General features: G+C 54.6%; 4 protein-coding genes across 4 annotated transcripts; 2 read left to right on the top strand and 2 right to left on the bottom strand.

Annotated features, from left to right (window-relative positions):
- Window positions 1–167: 167 nt before the first annotated feature.
- On the top strand, window positions 168–1,642 carry FIBRA_05129 (uncharacterized protein; the record flags this gene model as incomplete). Its single annotated transcript, XM_012326905.1, has 3 exons — window positions 168–190; window positions 244–508; window positions 557–1,642. 3 exons carry the CDS (start codon window positions 168–170, stop codon window positions 1,640–1,642), a joined length of 1,374 nt encoding a protein of 457 aa, XP_012182295.1.
- A 791-nt stretch (window positions 1,643–2,433) lies between these two features.
- Window positions 2,434–3,666, top strand: FIBRA_05128 (uncharacterized protein; the record flags this gene model as incomplete). The annotated part of the gene is made up of 4 exons (XM_012326904.1): window positions 2,434–2,568; window positions 2,628–3,038; window positions 3,098–3,253; window positions 3,301–3,666. The coding sequence occupies 4 exons, from the start codon at window positions 2,434–2,436 to the stop codon at window positions 3,664–3,666; spliced, it is 1,068 nt and encodes a 355-aa protein (XP_012182294.1).
- A 206-nt stretch (window positions 3,667–3,872) lies between these two features.
- FIBRA_05127 (uncharacterized protein) lies at window positions 3,873–4,916 on the bottom strand (the record flags this gene model as incomplete). The annotated part of the gene is made up of 1 exon (XM_012326903.1): window positions 3,873–4,916. The coding sequence occupies one exon, from the start codon at window positions 4,914–4,916 to the stop codon at window positions 3,873–3,875; it is 1,044 nt and encodes a 347-aa protein (XP_012182293.1).
- Window positions 4,917–6,400: 1,484 nt separating this feature from the next.
- Window positions 6,401–8,901, bottom strand: FIBRA_05126 (uncharacterized protein; the record flags this gene model as incomplete). Its single annotated transcript, XM_012326902.1, has 7 exons — window positions 6,401–7,254; window positions 7,310–7,876; window positions 7,937–8,113; window positions 8,168–8,298; window positions 8,355–8,430; window positions 8,480–8,651; window positions 8,722–8,901. 7 exons carry the CDS (start codon window positions 8,899–8,901, stop codon window positions 6,401–6,403), a joined length of 2,157 nt encoding a protein of 718 aa, XP_012182292.1.
- Between the last annotated feature and the right edge of the window lie 1,792 nt (window positions 8,902–10,693).

The following is a 10,693-nucleotide window of genomic DNA, read 5'->3' as shown; positions in this document are numbered from 1 at the left end:
GGCTGTCTCCGATCACCGGCAGCTACAGCCTATGCGCCACGAAGAGCGGAAAGGTCGTCTGCTGGGATGTTCACCAAGATACTTGTCTAGTAGAATGGGATCCGCGCGAGCGCTGGGAGCTCTGGAAATGCCGCGTCGAATTCGACATTCGCTCTGTGTTCTTTACCATGGCAAAGGTTTTGCGTCGATCGTGAGTTGCTAATATCACTATCGATCACCGGCTTACACATTTCGGCTCCGCAGATATGAAGATCGCCTTATGGAGTTCGTCTTGATGAAGCTTTACTTCCCCAGCCCTGAGGGAAGCGGTCCTCCCTCGCCTCCAACGTTCACCAAGCTGGCCACGTTCAAAACATTCGGAGTGGTCATGAACGTCTTTCTACTTGATCCCTCGTTAAGACTCTTGTCCGCCTTCGTCTGGGTGGCTTCGTCCAACACAATAGCGCTATTCACCCTGCTAGACTGGGATGTGCCGGAGTATGTTTTCATAGACACAGACATAGAATGTGTAAGTGCATTTGACTGCATACCGAGCGTCTTCTAACACTGTCTTTAGTCTGTATCCTCGAATTGGTCATGCATACTACACAAAGAACAGATTGTAATTCACTCCGAGGAGAGCGACCATGCCAACCAGTACTTCTACCCTCTGTCTCTTTTACGACGATTCAACAGACCAATTCAGGATTCAGAGAACTTTGTACCCTCGATATCTACCAAGCTCGATCCCTCAATGACGATGACCGCACCTTTTCTGTTTCCCTCGCCACCTGCCACCCCACAAACCACCTTACCGGGGACTTTTGAAGCTGTCGAGGATGAGCCTGCAACCGATAACGCCTCTGACAACCCCCCACCCTCTTTGAATCCTAATCCATTTCCCTTGCCTCCCTGGTATCCCGAGAGTGCGCACTTTGTGCGACAATGGTGGCCGACCCTTCCAACAATCCCAAGGCTCAGCTGCACGGTCGTTCTCCTTTCAGATCATGAAGTAAGCCCGGAGCGTGGGCGCTTCGTTCTCGCACAGCATTACTTTCGGGTACCACTGTTCGAGCTGGACGGGGACGAGCACATTCGCTATCAAACGGAGTCGCGCCCCGGCTCTGGCTCTGGCTCCGGATCCGGATCTGGTTCTGCATCTTCTGCGTCTAGTTCGCGCTCTGGCTCCTTCTCTGGTGCGAGTTCCGAGAATAGCCTGGGGACTCTGACCATAGCTGGAGGAGGCGACCATGCGATGATGAAAGTGTGGTACGTCAGCGAGCCATTCGAGGTCGTCTGTGTAGTGGACGGCGTGGATGAAGATGGAGAGGGCGGCCAGGTACAGGCCGAGCGACCGCGCCCACTGATGGCCGTCGACTTCGGACACGCTGTGTGGGTGGAAAATGGTACTGCGACGACAGGAAAACGGCTTCGCTTCGTTTCATTTCCCCCAATCGCCACTGAGCGCGATGGCCTTTATGACGCAAACGGGGAGCGATGGATCCGGGGACCGCAGACCGATGTCGGGGGCACCGTCAGGACGCTAGACATCCCGGAGGAATTAGATCTCAATACGGTCGAGACCATCAACATTGACCAATCTCAGGGTGCAGTTATCTTATCGGTGAAATCAGGTAAAATATTCATCTTGTGCTACGAGTGAAGGTTATCTTGCAGGACTTGTATCATCTAGCATATCGTCTTATGACCCGATACCAAGGATGTGTTTTCAGCTGTGAGACTACTAAACGATCACGACAGTGTATTTCAAGCTATATTATAATGCGCCCATTTCACACAACAATAGCGAGCAGCTAAGTTCGATCCGCACTGTGGTGAGTGTGCTGAGTTCCATATGCGGTATCGCCACACGTCGTAAGTACCACTCGAACGTTGTGGCGGTGGCATGCCGAACACGGGCCACAATGGCCGGCCGCTCAGTGGCCGTCTGTCATTAAGGCTTCGGGGCGACGCACTTTCTCCTGATCAAAATCACCACAACCAGAGGATACTTTTTGTTCCCAGGTTTGGCAATTGTCTGATGGACTATGTCAGTACGTCAAGTGTTCATATATATCGATCGGTATACGTTTCTCTCCATTGCTGTGGGTTAACCGCCACTTGTGGAAGATGATACCTGATAAGTTTTTTGACAGAAAGCATTTTCACTCAGGGTGTGGACAAAGGTGGATTGGCCTTGAGCTCAACCTGTGACGCCGTGTCGACACAGGACAAAGGTTGTGCCTTACTGCGCATTGTTTCGGTGTCCCACATGTCTCGCATGTGGCTGCTGTGGCTCGCGGACAAGCTGAAGTGTCAATGAACCAGTGTGGCCGGTTTCAACGTACTTATAAAGCGCAGGGGGCAAGAGGCACACCCCACGACTCAAGCCCTTCGTTTCGGTTTCGACTGCAACCTTTTCTCTTCGTTCAAATTTGACTCTTTTTGATAACAATGGATGCTTCATCTCCCTTTAACTCGTCTGCCGACTACAGTACCGGCGTTTATGACGTGTTCGGGCGAAGGAACAGCGTTGATGACATCGACTACTTTATCCTCGATGATGCCGAGAAGAAGATTGTCGATGAAGTGCGTGCCGCCTGTGATTTTTTGATTTCGACGTCTAATTTCATTTACTACATTCTCAGCAGCCCCATCTACCTTCGGAATCCCAATCCTGCAATCGAGGAGCTAATGCTCCAGGCTCGGACTGTGATAGTGCCAGCCAAAGCTGTATTTCCAGCCCCAAACCCATTTATAAAGACACAGAGATGGGGGCTCCAGAAGACACTAAACCCGGTATGAAGACAGATGACGGATCCAAGGAGGTTCTGAACACGGGTGACAGAATCGATGCAGCGCTCGTGAGATTCCAGCGCCCGGCTGTGAAGGCATACCGGCGGCGCATATACTCCAACTATGACTCCGAAGGAGAAAGCGAAGTTGACGAGCTTTATCCTTCCGACGATGAGGATTCTGCCGCGGCAGACTCATCCATAGGAATGTCCGATAACGAAGAACGAGAGGACATTGCGAATATTGCTTCGCCGGCAACGCAGGTCAGTGGTTTTGTCGTGGATTAATCGAGTAAAGTTTTTCTGAACTGCAGCTGCAGCAGCCTCGGATAGTGCACATCAGGTATATCACTCGTCCGGATGGAGGGTCCACGCCGGTTCAGTATCAGCTACCTCCAACGAATATCCCGGCCAAAAGGGCACCCCCGTCATCTGGCTCCGGCTCGGGCCACAAAGGAACAGGACGTCACGTTACAACGGTACGATCCTTTGTCTCGACATGCAAGTCACTGCTCATCATCAGCAGGACAAGGATACAGACCATGGCAGACCCATCAAGACTGACGGGAAATTTGCGTGCCCGGCTCCCGACTGTCCGTGGACATCCGATTCGCCGAAGGACATGCAGAGGCATTACCGACGGCATATGGAAAAGCAATACCAATGTCCGTATTGCTTGCATAGACTGAGCCGAGACGACTCCCTCCGCCGTCATCTCCGCGCCCGCACGATGGCCTCGTGCCGGACTTTCGTGTACGAGAAGTACAAGGTGAATAGCCTCGACGACGTGGATATGCAGCGCTTCAAAGTGTATCCGGACACGGAGCTCCCAGAGTTCTCCAGTGGAAACCCGGAGCCTGCTGGAGTCTCTCGGCCCGTCGGCAACCGGTGATCGATGGTCATCTTGTAGGGAATATTATGTTGTACACTTGGACTTCAAGGACCTTATTCACTTGCCACAATATGCCACTTGTATGTAGTCTATGCATTGTCCCAATCTTACCATACGTAGTATGTATTATGAAGCCATCAGCTAGCGTAATTTAGGACTATCCCAAAGAGCACACCAGAATTGTGTCCATATCCAACAGTGAGACCTCATGCGATAGGCGGGGATTGAGGGATGGGCAGGGGTCGCGGAAAAGAGATATCGTTCTGCCTCTCGGGCGCTGGCCCAGAGACAGCTGGTGCCTCACGGAACGCAGCGTGCTTCTGCACCTCGACCTGCGGCGACTCCAGCCTGTCATGGTCAATCCCATTCAAGGGAATCACGACATTTAGGAGGTTGCGCCAGGGTGATGACCTCGCCATGATGGAAGGCACCCATGGTGTCTCAGACGTGGTCATCATAGAAATTGGCCTAGCAGCTGTTTGAGTAGTACCGGGGGGGAACGCCGACTGACGCACGGAGTCCCGACGGTCGTCGCCGGAATGCCACGGATTGCTAAACGGCAACGATGTAGGTGGGCAGTCAGAGGTATCTGCCGGGGGGATATCGGCTTGCGAGCTGTCCTGCATGTTGGGCTCTGAGTCGAGATGTACTGGTGCTGCGAGGGGCGGGTGCCCATGCACGGATGCCGGATCATCTGGCGTACGATCGAATAAGTGTGAAGGAGGCTGTTTCTGGCCATCTTGATCATTGCGAATGAATTTAGGGATGAATTGCTTAAAGAACATCGAGTGAGAATCTTTCCGATCGCTGCCGCTCGTGGAATCAAACTGAGTCGAGGTGGAAGAGGACGGGATAGCGAACTGCCGCAAGGGCGAAGGACGCACAGCAGGGAGCGCGGCGTCTACCGATTGGCGGACTAGTCGATTAGGCTGAAAAAGTGTCTGTCGACGCTCAGTAGATACCTGCGTCGACAACTCTGGGACCTCCGACTCGTTTGGAAAATATGGGGATTTTTCCTGTTCAACTCCTTGGTCTGGTGTCTGCGGTCGGTCCGATACAAACAAGAGCGGCTGCTCCACGCCAAACGTCGCGAGTACGGCCTTGTCGCGGCCTGGATGGTGATCTAGCCTTCCCTCGACATCCAATGGGCGCGCTTGGCGGCGGCGGATGACGACGATGACAAGCACGACGAGTACAGCTACTGCGAGGATGGGAACAAATATAGCCGCGGTGAGCCAACCCGACGACATATCTGCGGAAATGAATATGCTGCCGTTGCGTATGATTCTCAAGCGACGACTTACCTTAGACGAAATGCTTGTGTACCACCCTGGGCTCAAATACCCCGGACGATGGCAGAGCGTAAGCGGCGACTTGTGGCAAGTTGAGAAAGGGCCATACGCGCGCAAAAGGCCACTACACAGAGCGAGAGCGGCAGGTAAATATGGAACTAGGCTGTTGGAGAAATTATAGATATCAACGGGAGATCAAGCTCGTCCACAGCCCCGGTCGGAGCGACGGCAGTACCTTGGTAGTACCATAGGCGTAAACGGCTGATGCGGCCAGCTCGGAGGCCTGCGTCAATTCAAGGCAATCTTGCCATGTTTCAGGAAGAGCCACTGTCCTCGGATCCGGCCTGACCTGGCCGGCCAAACGCTCTCAATATTTGGCCTCATCTGAGGAGCGGCCTGCGAACGAGCTGCTCGACCGACCTCGATAGAGCACTGGCTCCTTGTAAAACTGTGGCCAGGTCATCAAGCAAGTCGCCAACCAAGTCAGTGAAGGCACATGGATAAGGATAAGTAGGAGCGCTCTAGTAGCCTGATAATTCGAGCAGGAGGATCATATCATGCTGTTTCACGGCAGGCGACAGCGGAGATCCGAGCGGACAACAAGTTTCAAACCCTCTGAACGCATTTCTAATCTCCATACTAGATTCCAGAAATCAAGCTACTTATGTAGGCAAGCACGTGACATACGCGTCGCAACGCAATTCGCGTGACCGTGGGTGGACATACCGCGATCATCGTCATGGGTGCCACCGTCAAGCACTGGGAGTACTCTTAAGTGACTCTGGCTTTTTGGACCCAGTCCTTGATCGCAATTCTTGTCCTCCAGCCATGGCCACGGTGTGCCTTCCAAATAACAGTACGGCATAGCCAGAGACTAATATCGCATTCGATTACTCTGCAGACATCCTCGGAACCCGATTGTCAGGCTGAAGGTACGAGCCATCTTCACTAGTACATGACGAGCGCGAGCATTGAATATTGACATATTGGCACCTGCGTACGATCATCCGTGGTAGCCTGCGCACTTCAGTCGTGTCTCGGACGAAACACGTACAGCCCAGACAAATGCGACGACTACGTGCGGAAATTGTACCAGTGCTGCCAGGTCATGTACGAGCGCACCGGTGGGAAGGGAGAGTCCACCGCATGTCCAATCCCCGGTGCCGTTCAGAAATGGCTCGAATCCCATGCTGAAGATGGACAAAAACCTGTACAGTAATCGTTGTATACAATCAACCGGCCGATGGCCGCATACACCGACTAACATCATCAATTTTATCATGATACACGGCAGCATCAGTCTCTACACAACATGGTACAGCAGTGGCATACGCCTCGACAACATGGTACAAGCACGACTCGGAATACAAGCGACAGCAAACACGACAACGACGACCTCGACGGCCATTCAGTCCAGACAACAAGAAAACAGCCAAAGTCATTCACCACGGGCCCGCAGACACGGCGTCCCACTCATCCGCCTCCGAACGCGCGTCCATCGTATCCACAGCATCCATCTCGTCTGCCCAGCTCCGTCCCGCAGGCGGGGTGCGCATGCCGGGCTCCTCCATGTCATACCCTCTGTCCTCGTTCGACCCCCACGGGCCCTCCGAGACAGCACCCCACTCGCTCACGGACCCAGGGGACGTAGGACGTGGAGCCGGCGCGCCGCGAGACGGTCCAGCAATACCGTACTGAGGACTCATAGCCCATACGTTACCCGCTCCAGCACGAGGAGCCTGCCTGGGAGCCTGCATGGGAGCCTTGCCGCGCATGGAAGCAGCGGGCGCATGGCCGTCGTTGCCCCACGGGCCCTCAGAGACCGAGCCCCAATCGCTAACAGCCCCGGGCGACGTGGGCCGACCAACGTTTGCGCTCCACGGGGCGGCTGGCACGCCGCGCTGTCCCTCGGCCTGGTTACTGCCACCCGAAGCGGGGCGAGGCGGAGTCTGCACCGGGGCGGGCGATGCTGCAGCGGGCTTCTTGTTGAACCTGGCCGGCTTCGGCGGGATCGTGTGTGTTGGAGCGGCGGGCGGCGGACTGGGCAATGCCTCGCGGCTCGGCGGACTGGGAGGTCGTCGCGCAAGGTGTGCCGGTCTCGGCGGCACACTGTTCGCCGAGCAGGCAGGGGCAGAGGATGTGATGGGTGAAGCTCGGCTAGAGGATGCATTCGCCGTGGGGCGCGGCTGCAGTTGTGCGGGGCGGGCAGGGATGGGGCCCCGCTTCGCAGGAGGGACACCGCGAGTGCGCCCGGTATTCGAGCGCCAGGAGCCGGGCTTGTTGGCAGAGCTCGAGTCTATGATTCGGCGTTAGACTACTACAGGACTTGCACAGAACAAACGGATGCCCACCTGTATCTGGGCCTCGCCCTCCAGTGCGCCATTTGCCATTGGATCCCGGCTTGTTAGCTTTAGCTTCCCGATCGGCCTGCTGCTTGAGCCTGTTCTGAGCTCTTGCCCACGCTCCGTACTCCGTGCATAATTTTCGTTTGCATAATTCGAAGTGGGTCGGACAACGCCAGACAGTTTCATCGGGCGTCGCAGGCGCAACGACCGGGTCTTCCGCCCATAAATCAACTTCGATCCCATCAGGAATTGCTTCTTGCTCTTCAAATGCCACGGGCATCCCGTCGTTGGTCAGAAGTCCTTGCATGGCGTCGGCCAGGTCTTCGACGATCACCACGGAGCTGCCCTCTGAGGCCGAGGCAGGCTCAACAATTTCCTCGCTTTCACCTGAGCTGGAGACTTTACTAGAAGTACGTACGAGTCCCGGAGGTACGTGCCAGTCATCACCAGGCGAGCTGGCGAGCGAATTTGCGGCGGAGCCGTCAGGTGAACGAGATACATTCACAGCCGGCGGGATCAAGAGACCAGGGGGCAAAGTGGGGCCTGGCGAATAACCCATTGTGTTCTGACTCCCTGCATAACGCAATAGTGTGTCAGCACGGAGCCACACTAAGCACATGTCAGATTACGGACAGGCATTCATATTGCTGACGCCCAGACTGACGCCGGTACCGTCGCTGGTTCGAGCTGTCATGGTCGAGCCAGACGCTGCAGGGCTGGACGAACGCAGCGACAAGGGAACACCTGAAGCCCACGCGTTACCAGGAACCTTGGTTTCTGTTTTGCTCTTGTAATATGCAACAGAGCCGACTGCACGACACGTATATCAATGCACAGAATGATGTGATAGATACAAGAACATACCTGTCAGGGGACGGGTAGGAGGCGGAGGCGGGAAGTCTCGGACGGGCAGAGGACGACATAGCGGCTCTCTAGTCCTGTCCTCTACGGGCACTTCGCATCGATAGGTCTGTGGATATGGATGGACGGTGATACTGTGAAAGGAGTACCATGACAAAGTGAACAATGAATAAGATCTGGCAACACAAACTCATTGATAGCGCGCCATCTTGCCATCCCTTCGGGAGTCTCGTACCAGTTATCCTGGATGAAGACACGCTTCCAGCCTACATTGATTTCAACAACAGCGTTCCACGCACAGTCACCGGGACTCACCATTTTTCTCTACCTCACGTCCGGAGCGATACTTGCAGAAAAACACTTTTGATACCTTACTCTTCTCCTCCTCGGAAGGATTTCTCAAAACTTCGGCCCATCTGTGCTCACCCAGGACGCGCTGAAGGCCTTGGAAGTCGCGATTGACTTCGATTATGACCATGTTCGGCGACTGTTCGTGCGCGATAAGACGATCGTAGATCAGCCACTGGAGATTTGAAGCGGCGCGAGGGATGACTGACCTTTGGCTTATGAAAGAACGCATAGAGATCATCCTTGCCGATGCAGGTGGCCATCCAATAGACGAAAGCCCTGCGGTCGCTCTCGCGCTCCATGCTCGCGTGGAGAGGGTATGGATGCACGACAGTCAAATAGCGGGGCTCGTCGTCTGCGGGAGGCGGCGTTACGGGACGTTTAGGCATTGCGTTGGATGAGTGGGCTGATAGGGCTGTGGGTGATGCACGAGAGAGTGCAAGGCAGGCTAGCGCGATTCTAAGGGACTATATATGCGTCCGGGAGGCGCCACAGCCGCGAGGTCAAAGCAAGCCAAAGCAAACGAGGGCACAATCGAAGTCACAAACAAAGCGCGTGGGCGTGGGTGGCTTGTGCGCGTGGCTACAGGCCGAAAATGAGAGGCGATGGGAGACTGGGATGGGCCATCGGATGTGGCAGGGGGTTAAAGTCCTTCGAAGTACTGCGCGAGCCTCGGCGCGAAGCTGGAAAGTCGAGTCTACGGACGCCGGGAAGTTCATGTCGAAATTGACAGCGCGACTGGGTCTCGTGACCAGTCTCTTCAGTCCACCCAAAAAGGGAACATGAACTTGGCGGGACGTTGGGGCTTGCACTGTTTCGACGCGAGCAAAGGGCTAATTGCCGTCGACGGGGGGTTTTCCGGCATGTAAGTCGCTACTTGAGGGGCTTGTAGCGAGTTTTATCTTGTAGATTTCAGGAGTACGGGGGCCCGATTGCTTCTAATCTCAGGCTACAGCCACCGCAGGAGTCCATTGGCAATGCCGAGCGCCTGACTCGGATTTCTGCCTCGGTGAAACTGAAAAATCGGCATACACACGGACACAGATTGAACTCGAATGATCATGATTGGTCCAAGCTGATGCTCACTGGGGGGTCAAACTCCTACAAGACAAATACGTCGGCGGCATCCAGGTCGTGAGGATATCCCATCATTGACCACTTTATCGAAATCGTCATGGTCGTTGTAGCTTTTCATTCAATGCATCTCATGGCGTTTTCACGGTGCTTTATACAGCGCATACCATGCAATCTGATGTTTGCGTGTGGCCGACTGGACCAAATAGTGAACAGCGAAAAAAAGGCGGCGTCAACGAGTCATATATTATACTCTCGTCGGATACGTCATCGTTTCGCACTCATACTAATATTGCCTGTACAGCGATATGAGGGTGAACGCCAATAAAAAATCCACACTGGCACAAAATACCCCATGCAACAACATACCACCAGCAGGGATAATAACATAGACGAAAGCACGTTTGGTGGTATTAACTTGAATGGGATCACTGGATTCTTACGGTGTCCTATTCATTCCCACACAGTCATAGTAGACTTCACGAGGTGCATGGCTGTGAATGGTGGCAAAGTCTCACACATGGCCCATCCAAAAGACACGATACTATGATTAAACTACTACCAAGCACAAATGCAGATGCACATAGGCTGTGAGACCACTACTAGAATGTGACGTGGCGGCCGAGGCACCACACGGGTATACGGGGCGGCTGGCGCGGATAGCAGACGAACTACGCAGTAGACGAACAAATAGCACGAACATAACGGACAAGGGTATGGAGCAAAGCGTCGGGCACGCACCGACGCCCATGGGTGAGTCTATGAGGCGTAAGAAACCACTTAGTGGTGGGGGTGACGCTTGTGCGCGGCCATGATGCTGCGGCGGTCCGCACGGCGGGTGTTCGTGTTGAAGGGCACAGTCGTAAGGCCGGTCGTGGCCAGGTAACCGTCGACGAGCGAGCGAGTGACGGCGTTTTGGGTGTAGTCCCACTCGGTAAGTTCTTGAATCAGGATAGAACCCGACTGCTCGTCAAAGACGGCAGCATACGTGGAGGGGGTCGCGGGACGAGCGAAGGAGCTTGCGCCGGAACCGGTCGCGCCCTTGAAGGAGTAGATCTCGGAAATCGCGTTGTCCGGGCTGTTGCCCTCTCCAGCAAGAACCTCGAG

Source organism: Fibroporia radiculosa, assembly GCF_000313525.1.
Source record: "Fibroporia radiculosa TFFH 294 genomic supercontigs, scaffold3773, whole genome shotgun sequence".
NCBI classification, from domain to species: domain Eukaryota; kingdom Fungi; phylum Basidiomycota; class Agaricomycetes; order Polyporales; family Fibroporiaceae; genus Fibroporia; species Fibroporia radiculosa.
Note: the sequence above shows the minus strand (reverse complement) of the source record. Positions and strands in the feature narration are given on the sequence as shown.